Here is a 17,673-nt window from a genome sequence, read left to right as displayed (position 1 = left end):
TTTGAGTTCGATCAGAAAGTCTCAAAAGCGATCACTTAGCTGCAGGTACGGCGCCTCAAAACCGGCTACGCCGTGACTCCCCTGTTCCCGGGGGTGTTGACTCAGGGGTCAAAAGTGTAATTTTCTCGTTTCAAATGGGCTCCTAGATGCCTCTCTAAAAGGTTGGTCAGGTTTTCTTCATTTAAGCGCATTTTAGATGCAAAAAACGCATTTTCGCAGATCAGGCGTTTTTCCGCCCATTCAAACCAATGTAATTTTGCCCGTAGTTTTGATCCCTTTGAGCATCATCTAAAAAAGCTTCAAATTGGCTAAAATTTTATACAGCTCATTATTTTCATAGGTAGAACCGATTGCCACCCGGACCTTGCATATTTTCCTACATGACGGAAATAAGCCGCACCCTCGAGCGGGGGGAGAATGTTTGGGAGACGCAGAAAAAATACGTAACTATTGACTTAAAAAATGTTTCTGTTTTTATTCAGCAAATGTCACTTTCATTAATATATTTTTTTTGTCTTTTATCTGAATGATGGGAAAGGTTAATTTTCTAATTTTTACTGTCGATTCGATACGCTTTGCCTAACTTTATGTTTGCGCCTCAGAAATGCTCAGTTATTCCTCATCAATGTTGATTGCACAAGCAATCTCTTCATAAGAGTATATTCATTATATTCATCATTCAAAAGGGTTCTGGTGTGACCGGTTTCTCCAGATCCTTTTTGCTCAAAAACCACGGCATATTCTCTTCTGGATCCCAGACATAGTCAGGATGTGTTGGCAGCGTAACTTTTCCTCCCATTGACCACGGAGGAATAACTCTCGACTTGTTGAGCCCCCACTCTACGTACAGAAAATTAGCAGCCACAGGGTCACCAAGATTGTATTTTTTCGCGAACTTGCCACAGGAAAAGTTCTTCCTACGTGGATTTTCTCGCCTGAAAAAAAAAAAAAAAAAAAAAAAAAATGAAAGCAAACTTTAAAAAACTGTCTCAGGGAAAATGAAGACTTGTTGAGAAAATGAAAGGATCGTTGAATGCTCATTTTTTGTTTAAATTTTAGGAGGAGCTGTGGTATGGCTAAAAAGCATGTAACTATCTAAAAAAAAAGAGATGACAACATGTACGAGAAGTTTAAAAGAAACAGAACCAATATTTCTCCGTACATTCAAATCCAATCACAATGACGTGAATATTCCTTCATTTGTAACCTAACCTCGACTCTTCATACCCCACGTAAACTTTATAGTGCACATGGGCGATTTAAGTAAGCAAGTAAAGTTTCCTTACGTTGTTTCGGACAGTTTTTAAAACCTTTTCTTTGATTTAAATTGTGTTATGAATTGTTAGTTTTCAGAGCATTAAAGCATGTGAAATGTGATTTGTAGATGCATTGTCTTGCAAAATACTTACGTGCTGTCATTTAATCTTGGTTCATCAAACTTTAACTTTCCATCGGGTTGCTTGAATACTAAGTAGACTACTCTGTGTTTCCCTGTAAAGAATACACATCCATTTTAGAATTGTTAAGGTCAGTACGTCTAGCTCTTTAGATATACTAGACCTCGCGAATGAAGCATGAGGAGAACTGAGTGCGTAGAAGACCAACATCTGGTGGAAAATCGTGTGTATCAGTATGCGCCATCAAGTACAAAATGGTATTTTCCTATCAAGATTATCCAAAGTGCGAATCTCGCGCTCTGGCGGGCGCGGGGGTGAGAATCTGACAGGCAAACGTAAAACGGAATCGCCACAGCATAGATTCGACCTCTGGTCGCGGCGGTGATAGACGAGTGTGCTACCATTTCGCCATTCGGCGCTCGTAACAGAATGCCCTGAATTCACGCTACGTGAGGTACCTCAACTAATTCATCCGTGATATGTACGCTCCGATCTATTAACTCAGAGTACGGCGCGAAACTTTGCGCTGGATTTTTTTTTCACGCTGGCTATTCACTCAGAGTAAATCACTGATTTTTAACAATGTATGGGCAACCAAATTACTTCCTTCTGCCACTGAGAGAAGCATCCTCAAACGCAACTGCGTTGGAACGTCTTGTTTTTAATTCCTCCAGAAGATGATAATACTAATTTATAAACTCAAAGACTTCATCCCTCTCCCCCCCTCACCCTCCTTAATTGGAAGCATGGTTATTTTGGATGTTTTTTGACTATTGAGTAGGATACATCTTGTATTAAGGACTAATTTATACCTGTTCCTTTTTTTGGATCAGGTCCAATGTATTCATAAATGTACTCTTTTTCTTGAAGTATTTTGTCACCCTTTATATTTCCAATAAGCCAGTGAATATATTCCCCTTCCACGGGATGTTCTCTACTTGGCTCGTCCGGACCTGAAATCATAAGATTAATGTTGAGGCTCATGCAATTATTTTCCCATGATTACTAGTTTCGTTCACGTCATAGTTATTTTTGAATGATCTTCAAGACATGTTGAAATAATTCACTGAAAGAAGCAATGAGAGAATGATGCCTTTAAATCGAAATCACGAAAAAAGATACTCAATACTTCATAACTCGAACCATTTCTAATATTTGATATTTATGATAGGAATCATCACATGATTTCAAACATTCTCTATGACTAAATAAAGCTTTTGCGTGCGTTTTTTTAAAATTATTTTTTTATTTTCTCGATCTAGATCTCCTGGAATTTGATGTTCAGTTCACGATGAGCGTTTTCGGTCCCTATAAAGATCTATCTTTATGTCTCAAATTAACAGAGTCTCTCCGACACGTTACAAAAATAAAATCATTTCCGAGGAAGTATCAATTTCCAGGAGATCGCGTCATAGGATAGAAGATACGCCACTATGCATGCCAAATTAATAATTGCACAATATTCATATTTTTTTTCAATTTTATCTCATTTGATAATGCGCGGAAAGATCATCATTGATAAAACGTCAACACAGTATCGATGACAATGCTAGTTAAAATAACCTAGAAAAAGCGCCCTCGTTGCACGTATGAAACGAAAATTCCCCCGTAATGTATGAAAACATCATTTGACCGTTTACGGGTGGTATTCTGCGCCCGCTGCGACAACTTTGCAAAATGGCAGATTTTTACGCCAAGCTGGGAGGGGGCAAGGCGTATGGCCCCTCAATTTGTAATGTACTGATTAGAAAAACACAAGTATTACAGCTTGCTGGATTCCAAAATTAGCGGTGCTTTTCCTACCCGCTCGTTAAAGTCTCTCGCGTATAATACGGAACAGGCACGGAAGAAACAACTTCATGCTGAGCCCTAACACTTTGGGTCGAATGACGCCATCTAAAGGCAGTAGGGCTGGACCTTAAAGCTGCAGTAATCAGCATTACTGCCTGTAGTCGGTGCCATTTGACCTTAAGTGTTAGGACTCAGAGCTAAATTGTTTTTTCCGTGTTCGCTAGGATGGCCTCGCACTTTCCGCAATCCGCACTACTTTCTAACTTTAACTCAGGTTGGGTGTTTAGGCTCATCTATATGCTTCGAGGCATAAACTGGCATACATCCAGGGGTCAAACGAATGGTATTCGGTACAATAATGACCGTGCTAAGGAAAAACGCCGTGCGAATGTTCAGGCGTTGTCAAATTTCCTTTGATAAAACACGAATTTCCTGGTAAACTCGTGGATATTTCCCTTCCAATTTTTCAGATAATTTTGTTCACAATTTAACCACAAATTTCTGAAAAAAAGGCAAAATATTCATAGCGCTCCTCAAAAATAAACATTTTATTGTAGGAAATTTGGTAACTCTCGAATGTTTATACGGCGTTCTTCCTTAGCACGGCAGAGTGCAGGTCTCACCCGTCACCAAAAATGTGTAGTAGCTACTCTCTTCACCGGTCCACCGGCACCAGTGGGGAGGATATCTGATCAGCTTTGCCTCAAGAACGTTCCCAGCTCCACGGCAGTGTTCTCAAAATATGATACCTGGAACCAGATCAAGCAATGAGACGTTATCGTCGTGATGAAATTTGTGAACGAAAAATTTACAAGGTATCCATCTCATCTGAAAAATTACAGAGAGGTTTGAGTTGCGGTTCATGAACTGAACTTCGAAGCTCTACTGTAATTTTTCACATTCAATTCACTGTATCATTCAACAATTTAGAGCAATAAGGTTGATAAACGCTCAGTGGGCTGGCTTGGATTAGATGTTTGAGATCGATCCTCTGTAAACTTTGACTGAAAAGGGCTTCATAGCAGCCCTTTTGGAGAACATTTTGGGATTCGTTTGGTACACTTTTTCAAAAATCTCGCAGAGCCCATTGGGACTTTGTTTGAACTCTAAAGACTCTCCAGAAAAAGGATCCATTTTTTAATTTTGAGAGATTATGCACAGATTTTATGCAGCTTTTCTGCCCAAAGGAGCATTTGTAGAGTAATTTCTGACAATTTCTTGGAAGGTTTCCGAAATCGATTAATGATTTGTCGAAATTTTTTTTTTATCTCCGCGAAAATAAAAACTGTAATGATAATTGGCCGTCTATCAAAAGCGTGAAATATAATTGAAAATTTGCAACCTTTGGAAAAAAATATGTGGTATCTTGCAGGAAATAACAATTAAAATGTCAAGGCTGAAAGTTTGCAGTTCTGCGATCAAGAGCAAATTTATTCGAGTCAAGAATTGGAGCGATACCAGAGAAGGAAGACCATGAGAACGGAATGAACTGAGAATCGTTCATGCCTTTCAATTTTGAATACTGTAACCAATGTAGAATTTAGCGCACAATTCACTCTCTTCCCGGCAGCTGCATGCTGTATTTATATTCTCCGGGTAAAAAATTGTATTTCAAATTCCCGAAATACAACCTGTAACAGAGAAGTTGTTCCTTGAACTCGCTCAGGGAAATTTTTGAACCAATGAAGAAGTCTAATTTTCAGGGTATGAACATTCGTGTACATACATATTTCACTCGCATGTAAAAGCGCTCCCCCTTTACCCTACAAGGTATAGGCAAAACGAGTTCCTATAGGCAGCAGCAGTGGTATTTAAAACTGATGTGTGAATGAGTCCCCCTGCATTTGAGAGAGTAGGCAAAACGAGCCCTAGCGAGAACCAACAGTGGTATCCTACGAACAGTGATACACCTCTAAGGAACAATCACACGGAATATGAGCATCAAGCTATTTTTATAGCACTATTTTGGAGCACTGGAGTCCTCTTCAGTGTACCTTATCAGACGAGAGAAAAAAAGTATTACGATCTACATTTCAGAAATGTTACGCGCTCAAAACCTCGATCAATATGCAATTTTCTAAATACAACAATTTTCCTCCATCACCGCCAATCGGTCTGTGTTTGGTTAGTCATCACTCACCATGCATGTATATTTTGGAGCCTTCTGTATGACATCACCCAAAATTCTCGTTTTGTTCAATAAATAAAAAACTTGCTCCGCACTGACGTTTAAAATGTCGGGATACAAAGGTAAGACACATGGAACCAGAGAGATGGTTAACAGGACAGCGAGGATAACATTCACGAACCGAAATTGCAAGTGCAAAAATTGACTGAACATTTCACAATTGCTCGCTGAAATACACAGCATTCATGTTTATGGGGAACTGTCCCTGTGAGACAAAGCAACAACTGGTCAACGAATGAACTTGAAAATTGGGCATGACGCAATGTTTGATTCAAATCGCTGTGAATGATAATTCGAGTTCAACATGAGATTAATTTGATGATTATTAAAAGAGCACATTACTTGAGCGAACCCTCTTAACCCTTACTTTACACTACCTATGCAGTCTCAGTGAGATATGTGGGTATGAATGTGTGGTGATCGATACAGTTCGTAATAAACCGGAGTTCCATTCTACATGCTGCTTTCAATGGTGTTCACAGGACGATTTACATTCCATTTGAATCAGCTATTACAGAAAGGGCACAATCGACATGTTTTTCGAAATTGAGTTTTTTGCGGTTTTCGCATTAGTGTATGTAGACACATCCTGTAGTGCAGACAGGGCACTATATTCGCATTTTTTATGTGTTATTGACAGGGGTTAAGTTCCTCACGTAGAGCAGAAAGGGCACTGTTGCAGCAATATAGTGCCGTTTCTGCAGTACATGCCCACTGGGTGCGCGCGCATCGGCAGCGGCAACTCGTCGTTTGTTTTGTTTTGATACGATTGAGACGTTAGTTTTGCGTTTCGAAACGACAGTGATCACGCTACACGCTTCACTCACGCTGAAAATGAAAGGAGTGAGAATTGAATGAACCTTGAGTGTAGGAAGTAAGAGGAGCCCTTAACAGGTTGGATGAGGAAGTAGGTAGAAGATTACTACGCTATTGAACTTCAGAGGATACATTTTTTTTTTTTTTTTTTTTTTTTTTTTTTTTTTTTTTTTTTTTTTTTTTTTATTTTTTTTTTATTTTTTTTTTAAATTTCTTGACTTGAAATAAGCCAGAAATATTTTTAGAATTTACAGAGCTGTGGGCAAACCACATGGTGAAAGTTCGAAATCGCATACCATCAATTGCGACATTGCCAATTTTATTTCTTCTTTTTTTTGTTCTTAAGTATTCTCTATTGAAATTTTGTGTAAATTTTCTTCACACCATCAAGATTGTTTTCTGAAAATTTCATGGGGAAATCTTTATTAGCTCTCTTTAAAAAAGTAGTATAAAAAGAGAGCAGAAATTTTTAAACGTAGCAATGGAGATATACAATTTCCAACTTTCGCTATAGACATGCATCATTGCCATACATTTGAGATGAAAAACAAGGGCTAAAATAATTTTCTGGCTTCATTCTATCACTCTTTATGGATCTTTCCCCCATGTATTACAGAAAGGGCACTAATGCTCTTCCTTCAAGTGTCATTATTTACAACCCAGAAAGAGTATCATGTAAAATTTTTTTATGGAAATTGTCAGTCTACTTGGGGGACAAAAGAAAACCTCGAAAATGTTTTTTAGCCACATCAGCTATTGCCAAATTTAACGAGGCAATTTAATTTTTTACAAAATACGGTTTGTGCAGATTCCTTTGAAAATTTCAGGGAATTTGCTTTGTACTATGCAGAAAATTCACTGAAATTTGCACGAAAATCCGCACAACTGTTTTCATGGAAAAAATTAATTTGTCTGGTTAAATTTGACAATAGCTGATGTGGCTTGGTTCCTTTCTGCTTAACGCAGTCCATTTATCCTTGAAAAGTTTTTGAGCTCCGAGGATTTATTACATGAAAGTTATAAAATGCTGCAAAACTAAATAATGTTAATTGTTGAGCGAAATTGATTGTTTTTAATCTCATTTTCCACTTGTTTTCATTTTGATTTATCTCACAAGCGGGAATGAATTGACAGATACGAATAGACGGAAACCCCTGATTTCGCTCTTATAGTTTTAAATGTGTTCCACATTTTTTGCGTGAAAGAATATGGGAATACTCAATACGTATCTTGTAACGTAGAATGGACCACTAGACAAGGTACGAATTTAAGCGATCTGATACATGTTTCTTAACCAAAATTTCACGTAAAAAACGATTCACACAACGAAAATTACGGAAACCAACTCCTAACGAAGATATTAACGTTTTTATTTCACATTGGTTACGAGGAATTTGAACTGCCCGCTCACAAGAAACTCAAAACTCTACGTGAGTCAAATCGCCCAATACAACGGTTTCAGCAAGCTTCTCAATCGAGGAATGTTCATTTTCCATCATGTGTTGTTCAAACTATTAGCAATTTGCTATAACTGAGCCAAAGTGTCACGATTGAGGTTGCCAGATTTTTATATCGCAGAGACTGTCATGATAACGTTTAGCGCGCGATGTGAATCACGTAGACCATTGAGTTTTCATGAGCGGGTGGTTTGAATTCACGCATTAAGAATCATTAAATATCTTCGTAAGGAGTTAATTTCGGTAATTTTTGTTGTGCGTATCGTATTCTACGTAAAATTTTGGTTAAGAAACATGTATCAGAATGCTGAAATTCGTACCTTATCTAGTGGTCCATTCTTACCATTACTGGTAGTTTATTCAAATAGCCCGCCGAGAAATTAATCGAATTTCGAGAATGAAGGAGGGACAAACACAAACAGGCGTCGCGGCGTCGCGTCGGGCTGGGCGGGACGGGGGCACGGGAATGGCTTAGTTCCGGTCGCCGACACTGGCGCGCCGCGGTCGCTGGAGACCACGACCACGGGTAACATTGCGAAATTGCGCAATTGCACTTGCATTGCAGACTCATGCGCATTTTGGCAAGCCAAAGTTCCCCCACTCTCGGTCTTCTTCGGTGCCTCCACTCTCTTCGGTCGTGGGGTTCCCCTCGGAGCGCGTCGGCGAATGCTCTAGAGAGTGCGATTGTACCTTCACCGTGGTTAGCGAATGTTGCGCAAAAATAACGCAGTGTATTCTGACCGTTGTTTCTCTTCGGCTTTTATTTACAGTGATCGATTTTCCTTTCTAGTTAAACATAATCAAGTCGAGTTTTCTTGAACTGTTCATTCCGTGCTAGAACATACTCAAAACTCGCGTTTCTTCCATCGTGGAAAGTGCGCTTATTCTAGCGGTATTTAACTGCTTACCCACGTGCGTGCGGCAGCGTTCCCCTCTGTTTCCCACGCTTTTTAAACATTTTGAATGACAACGTTTAATTACAGTGATTGATTTCTTAATCTCGTTAAACAACCAAGTTGAGGATTCGTGGACTGTTCATTTTGTGCTAGAATATACTCAAAACCCACGTTTCTGCCAGCGAGGAAAGTGCGCTTATTCTCGCAGTATGTAACTACTTTTCTACGTGCGTATCGCAATTTTCCCCTCTGTTTCCGCGTTTTTAAACATTTTGAATGACAACATTTAATTACAGTGATTGATTTCTTAATCTCGTTTAACAACCGAGTTGAGTATTCTTGAACTGCTTATTTTGTGCTAGAATATACTCAAAACCCGCATTTCCGCCAGAGTGGAAAATCCCTAATTCTCGCAGTATGTAACTACTTTTCTACGTGCGCATTGGAATTCTACCCCTCTTTTTCCAGCGTTTTTTTTTACATTTCGCGATAATGACATTTACTTACGGTGACAGTTAAACAATCAAGTCGAGTATTCTGGATCTGTTTTTTTTTTTCTTTTTTTTTTTTTTCTAGAATATACTCAAAACTCTTGTTTCTATCAGCGTGGAAAGTGCGCTTATTCTAGTGGTGTGTAACAACTTACCCACGCGCGCGAGCGTTTCGCCATTTTCCTCTTTTTCTCCATTTCCCCCCATTTCCCCCCATTTCCCCCCATTTTCCCTCTTTTCCCCCGTTAATCCCTCTTTTTTCTCGTTATTCCCTCTTTTTCCCCGTTTTCCCCTCTTTTTCCCCGTTTTCCCCTCTTTTTCCTCGTTTTCCCCTCTTTCTCTCCGTTCCTCCGCGTTTTTTAACATTTCACTATGACGACGTTAATAGTAACGCCGGAAAACGAACCCAAAAAAGTAATACTTCCCCGTATGAGTGACAGCACGTCTGCGCATTATTTCACGAAATTTATTGATTTCCGCCGGTTGAACGGTTTGGACGTCATTCAAGCGAATACCATCGACAGTGCAAATTTCTTGTATCGCAAACACGGATTCGTTTGCGGCGTCCTGGACGCGTACAACAGACACTATAACCTCTCGATCCGACCGGACGACGTTTGGCTTGCCATCATGTCGCAGTTCTCTTTCCACTTCAACGCTAACGCCGAAACGTACCGGTCCCAGACCGTAGCTCACGAGGGAAAAGCCGAACTGGTGGCGGAATCTGTCGGGACTCTGCACACCGCAAACTACGCCCTGCTGGTCGAATCCATCGTGGGGTTGATGCGGGGACATTTGAAAGACGCCGACTTGTGCGACTGGGCCTTGCCGTCTTTCTCCACGACCACGGACAACGACCGAATCGTCGGCAGCGTCATGCTGATGGCGACGTGTCAGAAGTTTTTCGATTACAAAATTTGCTTGGCCTGCGGTATTCCGAAAATCGAAATTTTAGGCACCGTGGACGACTGGAAGGACATCAGGGGTCGCATTTCGAAGTTGAAGGGGTACGGGGAGCATTGCGTCAAGTGGAGTGAAATGTTGACTAAGATCCTGGATGAGTTTGTCAAGGCTACCGATCCCGATTGCGAGGCCGACATGGACTTCTGGAGGCGGATTTGTCACCATACGAGTGGAGGTTCTGGACCCGCGTACTTGAGCGGATGGATTTCGGCTTTCGCGGTGTTCTCGGCGAAAGGGGTGTGGCAAGGGGACAAGTTTTCGATGAAATGCGGGGGCGAAAGGATCGACGGTTTGGATTATCCTGTGATCGACACCGGGGATATCCCGAGCGGATATGCCGTCATCGAGAAAGTGACTGTGGACGACAACGGTAAAACTCACGATTGTTTCATGTTCGCCGGCCACACCGGGTACCACGCGACGGACAACGGCTACTGTGTCTCGCCGCAGTTGAGTTGGGGCCTTTGCACGAAAGGGGATGCTTCAGAAGGACAGCACCGGCTAGGAAATGTCGATCTCGATTTTCTGGACGATTGTGAAGAATGGTAACTCATAACAAAAGCCGGTTGTATTTTAAGTTAAGCAGTGACGGGGCGTGAATGATCGATAATGGATATTTCCCCATTCGAAGCTATGGTAAAGAATCTATTATTAAGGTGTTCGTTTCGAACACCCTGTTTATCGATTTTTTTTACGTAGGTTTAAATGGCAGATCAATCGATTTATCACAAAGCACGCCACGCCACGTGAAGTTTTTTTATATCCTTGTAAACCTTTATTCAAGCAACATCCCCATTAAGTAAAAAGTGACGAAATTGACATGAAAATTCTCAGTTTTAGTCATGAATGTCATGTTCAACCTCTCCTCACGGATGTGCTTTCTGTGCAATGTATGAATATTTTAATTTAATAATGCTTCAGATCCAAGGTAGCTATTTTTTCTCCAGCTTGTATTTTCCGTGGCCGTCTTTCTCAAAGATAGCTGCACAAAAAATGAGCTTTTATCAGTAATTTTTATCACAAATCGCTTCTATCACACTTTTTCTTCTATAGTTTTTTCATTTGTTTTATATCCGTTTTTCATTTTTGATTTTATTGAATATATTCATCAGATTTCTTTCTTATACTTTTTTAGAGTTTAGGGAATAAATAAAGATCAGGAAGCACCAGATGTTGGCCAACTAAGAAATCTTTGAATTTTGTTTTTCTTGCATGTTTTAGCTCTTTATAAAGTAGATTTGTCCTGCCAAACGAGTTGTATTCAATTGCAGGACCAAATTTTCTTTTATAATTTCTATATTTGCTGTAAAACTTAATTAAAAAAATTATGAAAAGGAAATCATAGCAGATGTTATTGTGGTGCTCAAAGTTCCCCTTTCCGTTGACTAACTCGAGCGTGGTGGTTGTCTTAACTTTACTACTAACATTTTTGTTTCGAAAGTAGGTAATGTTTCTCAAGCCCAATTCAACTCTCAAAATTGAGTATCAGTTTTGACGTTTTTATTCGAGGCCTTAATATTTGCGTTGATTTAAAAAACTGTATGGGGGACTTTTTTTTTACTTTTACGGACTGTTTTTTTTCATGTTTCTGTTGTCCTTTTTAAAAAAAATGTTTCTTTTAAAAGTTTTTATGTTTTTTTGTAATTTTTTTTTCTTGGGTTTTTAAACATTTTCAAACTTTATTTATGCTATTTCTCATTCTTCTTTAATTTCTTTGGTTTCTTTTATTTCTTTTTCAAACATAATTTTTTAAATCTTCATTTTTTAAGTATAGAAGTTTTCATTTTCATTTTTCTTTTGTGTCTCTTATTTGTTAAAGTTTTTATTAAAATTTTCATACTTTTTCCTATATTTTTATTAATTTATTTATCCTTATTCTCATGAGAAATTACAACGGACTAAGAAAAGTAAATAATGAAGAAAGTAATAAAGTAAATAATAAATTAATAAAGTAGATAATGGTGTCTCTGTCTTTTACACGTGGACAGTAATATTGTTACATAAAGGAAAAAATTGTTGGGAGTGCTGTGGGAAGTATCCATGAAGGAGATTTACGAATGGTTCGTGGAAACGGCAATGTTTCATTGTATTTGGACAAGTAGAAGTTAGAGGCCGTTGGTGTCAGATTATAGTGTGTCCAAAACTTCCTCGTCGAGAAGCAAGTTCGGCGAACATCATTGCGACTGAAACAGATAAAAATGGTATACACATTTTTAGAGAGTTTTTACTGAATTATCAAGCATTTGCGGGCGTTGACGAAGAGATGTTGCGGTGTCAGTTGCCCGAGAACCTCTGGGAAGACAGGCATATGTGGCGTTTGGGTGTCGTAGAACGCCAGAGTGCGTTGTAAAGCGACTTTATATATATATCAAGCATTTACAAATGTTCCTTCGCAGATTTCATATTTCCGAAGCGAATCAGAAATGTAGGAGATGTTCAGTTAGTTTTAATTGGATTTCAATGTTTTAATCTCTGTAATGGTTGCCTTACAAGATGGTTTTAGACTTACAATAGGCTAATTATTTATCCCTTCCGTGCATAAACCAACGTCACTGTGAATCCATCTCGTATGAGCATATCAAGAGTGAAATTACCAGACCCCGTATCTCAGTTTGCAACGTTGTAGACTTTCTGTCATACTTTACTTTTGAAAATGAAAACTACTAAATGTCAACTCTAGAAAACTTTCATGTTTTTTTATTCTTTGTGTTGAGAAAACTCAGTGATATTTTCAAGAACTGATATTGACTTGCTCTCCTTCAAAAGAATAAAACGGCAGCGGAGATTTTTACATAAAGCAAACGAAATACGTGGTCTGGTAATATCACCGCCGATCAATGCTGTAGGAAGAGCTAGACGTTTCATTAGATCTTGCCTTTCAAAATTGCAAGTAAAAGACGATTCACACACTTATCTCGCAATTTTTTAAAATTGTTTCCAATGCAAACATGCGTCCTCTGATTTCTAAAAAATGCAACACTTTTACTTTTACTTTAGTTGATTACAAGCCTCATTCGAACATTACCCTGGTAAAAATTGGCGATACGAGCTGCGTTTCAAAATACTATTGGAGTTCTTATAGCCGACTGAAGAAGGCGATAGAAAATCATATAGCTGGCTGTGGAAAGTGGAAAAAATTATACGGCCGGGCTACACGAAGTGATAAAAAATTATACAGCCGGGCTATAGTTCTTATCGCCGAGCTTTACACTTTATCGCCTGGCTGTTGCTTTTTCGCCATCGGCTATAAAAGGCTAAGTATAAGAAAAAGTGTAGAAATTCGTGTGCTTTGTAAATCCTTAAGTTTGTACGGAATCACCTTAATATTTACAAAACGCACATTATATTTTCCTTTACTACATATTTTTTTTCATCAATTAAAATGAGAATAATCCATAGAGAGTGTGCAAACATTTCAAAGTCATGAGTTGAAAAACGCTGACTCCACGAGATTAAATATTAGAGCCTAACACAAAGCGGAGCGGCGGCGCACTGGCGCCTTCAAACCTAATAGGGATACCTCACGCATTGCACAATGCGTGAAGTATCCCTGTTAGGTTTGAAGGTGCCAGTGCGCGTTTCGCGCTGGTTGCCCGCCCGCCGCGCCGCAGCGTACCACGGCGCCTGAAGCAACTATTTCACACCAGAGGTATAGCACAGTATCATACAAAATTGCAGGCGCTCCAACATGTTAGGAATGGCAGGCATCCCTCAAAAGTACGGAGCTTTCCTCGCAAAATAAATCAAGATACTACGGCCCAAAAAGAGAGCTGTAGTCCAAAAACTCACTAAGTCCTAGCATCCGTAATTAGTAACGTTTAGCATACACTTTATCGCCAGGCTGTTGCTTAGTCGCCATCGGCTATAAAAGGCTGTAAGAAATCGTGTTGCCGGCTATAGAAGCTATTGGAAATCTAACAGCCGGCTGTAGGTCTATGGTATTTTGGAACACAGATTCTACTGCCAATTTTTACCAGGGTAGAATACTTACTGCATGTAAACAATGCGTGAAAGTTAGCACAGATGACGAGTAGAGGATCTACCTTAATAGATGACAAAGATACTGAAAAAAGACATGTAATGCAAATAAGTTAACTTAAAATCCATAAAAAAAACTTACTCGCGGTATAAATTTGGCAAGTCAAAATCCAGTTTTTCCGGTTGTCGATACAGAATGAAAACATACCGATGAGCTCCTGAAAAAATCAATGAACATATGAATTTAATGCATACATGTTGAAACTTATAATCAATCAAATGAATTAGAACAATTTTAAATGCCGAGGAAAGAAACAGGAGGGAAATAATTGAATTTTTAAATGTCTTACATAAGGACGTTTTTGCAAGAACAAGCGCACGGGCAATTTTTGCTTTAAAATAATACCAATTGAAGATAGGAATGAACAAATCTTGAAAATATGTACCAAAGTCACGCACATGAAGATTTTATGCGTGAATAAGCTAAAAACAATGTGACGATTACTGCTTCAATGCTTTGATGAATGCTTCCAGTTTGATCTTCACTCTTCATGCATCGAGCTAGATTTTATATACATATCGACGGTGAAACTACCAAACCATGTATCTCAATTTGCGACGTCGCAGACTTCCTGTCATACTTCATTTTTTAAATGAAAAACTACTTAACGTCCAGTCTTGAAAATTTCTGTGATTTTTCCTCTTCGTGCGGAGAAAATTCTGTGAAAATTTCAAGGAATGATATATTGATTTGGTCTACTTCAAAAAAATAAAATGCGAGCGTAGATTTTTAAACACCGCAAACGAGATACGTGGTTTGATAGTTTCACCGTCGATATATATTCCCTTCAAATGATCTAATGAAATGTTTGTATTAACTAAAAATGACTAACCGGTGTCTTTGCGCGGTCTTGGACCAAGGTACGGAGCGTATACATGACCCGCTGAAATGTTGGTTTCGGGGATATTGCCGATACACCAGTACAGGTACATAAATTGCGTCGAGTTCTCACACCATGGCTCGTCCATTCCTAATTTTGGGGCAAGAACGGAGGTACGTTTTTAAAGCTCTCAACATCATTCATCGATCATCAACCCTTCACAAAATTCAGCGATTTTCATTTTTACGGCAAAATGTCATTAATGCCCTAGAGGTTTCGATGAAATTTTGGGGTCTGAGAACATCCTACCAGCTGATTTTGAGAACGAGACATGTGACAGTAACGGAGGTTCAAAAACTCATAATTCCTGGCTTCAGTCGTTGATGACGTAAGGAATGGCTCATGTGCAGTGAGGATTTTGCCTTTTTCGCGTGTCAATATACTTTTCCGAGAATTGTGTACTTTTTATTTCAAATCATTGGCGACCTCAATCGTGCGAGTTGCAAAGAGAAGAAAACCGCATGAAAGGAATCATTGATTTCTTTTTTAATTGTTAGTTAGCCAGTGCATCTGAATAAACTGTGTATCGAATTCATGAGTTCTCTGTACTTAAAAAGTTTCTGAGTTGCAGCGATTAGTAATTTATTTTTAGGTGTATACTGAATCAGATATGAAGGATTTTGAGAATTACTGATTATTCTAAGGATTATAAATTCCAGCTTTCAAATCGCAGCAGACTACTTTCTCACCTGTCATAACAAGAACGTAATAAGAGTCCGTTTCTGTGTACCACTCCCGTATCTTTGGTCGAACAGCTACGTCTTTAGGTAACAACATTGTACCGAAGTCAACTTCCAAATTCGGTGGGTAAGTAACCTGCAATATTACGGGGATAAAAATGGATATTGAAAAAGGAAATTGGTGATTTTAACGAGAGTAGTGAAAACAACCGAAAAAACGCCTTTTTCAAAGTGTTGATCAAGTACGGTTGCACGGAAATTTTTGGCCGAGAACGTTGTAAAAGTCCACAAACACTTGCCGCTGAGAGGTGCATGAATTACTTTCCTAAAAACAACGGTCTACTCGCTTAATGAAACATCAATTTGATTAAAAACGATTCTGTTAATTATTTAAAACTCTAAGGCTGTTTTGAGTGCACAACACGAGGTCGAAACGGCAATTTCGAATCGGGGGGTCAACTAGGTACTTTGCAATCGGCCTGCATTGCGAGAAATCTCGGAGTTACATCCGTATAATGCACCTCACTGCAGTGCTTACTTTGTATCCAAACTACCTACCAGATTGATATGAATGGAGAGTTAAATCCACTCATTTTCCGGAGAGACTTCCGCTCTTGCGGAGTAGAGTCAAACGCTTTTGTAGGGTTAACTCTGATTTTACGAGGTGGATTTCACTCAGTATATGATCATTTTTCTAGAGTTTTTTGGAGACATAATAGACTCCGGATTGAAATGAACTCCGGAGCTCGAGATTTCTGAGAGTAAACGATTCATTCTGTGAGGGCTTGGCGATCAATTTTGATATCCAAGACTGCTGTACAGTGTACATACCTTTAATGTGCAGGAATTTGCGCGAGTAAAATCCAAAATATCAAATTGACACAGAGACTATAACGACAACATGAAAAAAAAAGAGGGAGGGGAAACAGGAAACAAGGCTAAACATACATAATAAAACCCGAGAAGTTTCGGCTTAGAGCTGAGCCATTTTCAGTCGGAGAAAAAACCAAATGTAATAATATCTGAGCCGAAACGTCTCGGGTTTTAATATGTACTTATAGCCTTGTTTCTCGCCCCCCCCCTCCCCATGTTTTTTCATGTTACCAGTGACACGAGCTGCTATGTATAATATGTATGTGTATACGGAAGTAATTTCATGCAAATTCAATAAAATAAGGCAAATAAGCTGTTTTTATACTTACATGTAATACATACTTTGGGGGGTCGTGTAAAACTTCGGGAATTATACCATTGTCTATCAGTATTGCTTCAAACAAGACGGAGGTCATTTCTGTCTCTGCTGAAATTTTCTCCATCCTTGCTGAGTTCTTTGTGTAGCACAAGGAAACTATACAGATTTGACGAAATACATACTCGATACTTTTAACAAACATTCTGAACCGAAGAAATTTATCCGCTCCTGCAGAACTTTAAAAACTTAAAACTTACTCTTTTCGGGAATTCGCTTCACATTTCATTTTACCGCCTCTTTATACTTTTCTGCAGGTAGTGGTTATACTATGTGGTATACAGCTCTATCACATAGTTATTTTTTGTGGTAGAAAATTTCAATGCAATATGACTCAAAATACGGCGAGGAGCTTTGGACATGGTTGCCTCCATTCACAGTCAGCGAGATCGAAACATTGTGCTCTTATTTTGTGAATGAATGTCAGAACTGTACCACACACATCGCCTTATCAAATCATTAAGATGCCGTATCAAATATTGTAGACAATTCTGAATTATGATTCCCTTTTTTGTTCCTCAAAACTTTTTGTGAGTCACCGAGAAGTTTGAGGTGAATAACTCTACAACTTTAGATGAAGAAGTCAGAGACTAGAGGCACGAAACGACTGCTTGAACATGGTCTTTTCGAAACAATGGCCAAACACCAAAGTTCCTGAAATGAAATTAATTTTTAAAAGTTATTTTCAAGGCAACGTTTAGAATCCCTTTAATCAAAAATTTATCATTTATAATTAACATTTTATATCACTGAATATTAGCTTTCTGGCAAGGACAACATTAATTATCATACACATTTTCGGTGGTTTTTCCAATGCATTTGATCT

At 38.8% G+C, this 17,673-nt stretch overlaps 2 protein-coding genes across 3 annotated transcripts; both read right to left on the bottom strand.

Moving 5' to 3' along the window:
• Positions 1–450: 450 nt before the first annotated feature.
• LOC140224145 (protein D2-like) lies at positions 451–9,243 on the bottom strand. The gene is made up of 5 exons (XM_072297566.1): positions 9,192–9,243; positions 3,812–3,922; positions 2,210–2,350; positions 1,410–1,491; positions 451–935 (listed from the first exon to the last, which is right to left on the bottom strand). Exons 1-5 carry the CDS (start codon positions 9,241–9,243, stop codon positions 680–682), a joined length of 642 nt encoding a protein of 213 aa, XP_072153667.1. The 3' UTR covers positions 451–679.
• A 2,683-nt stretch (positions 9,244–11,926) lies between these two features.
• On the bottom strand, positions 11,927–17,251 carry LOC109033258 (protein D2). 2 transcript variants are annotated; one of them, XM_072297880.1, is made up of 5 exons: positions 16,801–17,251; positions 15,608–15,734; positions 14,871–15,008; positions 14,120–14,195; positions 11,927–12,182 (listed from the first exon to the last, which is right to left on the bottom strand). In XM_072297880.1, the coding sequence occupies exons 1-5, from the start codon at positions 16,990–16,992 to the stop codon at positions 11,996–11,998; spliced, it is 720 nt and encodes a 239-aa protein (XP_072153981.1). In that variant the 5' UTR covers positions 16,993–17,251; the 3' UTR covers positions 11,927–11,995. The 2 variants fall into 2 exon arrangements, with proteins under 2 accessions (XP_072153981.1, XP_072153982.1); XM_072297881.1 differs by having other exon boundaries at positions 16,814–17,250.
• Positions 17,252–17,673: the final 422 nt, after the last annotated feature.

This window comes from Bemisia tabaci, chromosome 3 (assembly GCF_918797505.1).
Source record: "Bemisia tabaci chromosome 3, PGI_BMITA_v3".
NCBI classification, from domain to species: Eukaryota; Metazoa; Arthropoda; class Insecta; order Hemiptera; family Aleyrodidae; genus Bemisia; species Bemisia tabaci.
The sequence above is the reverse complement of the archived record's forward strand: the minus strand, read 5'-3'. Positions and strand labels throughout refer to the sequence as shown.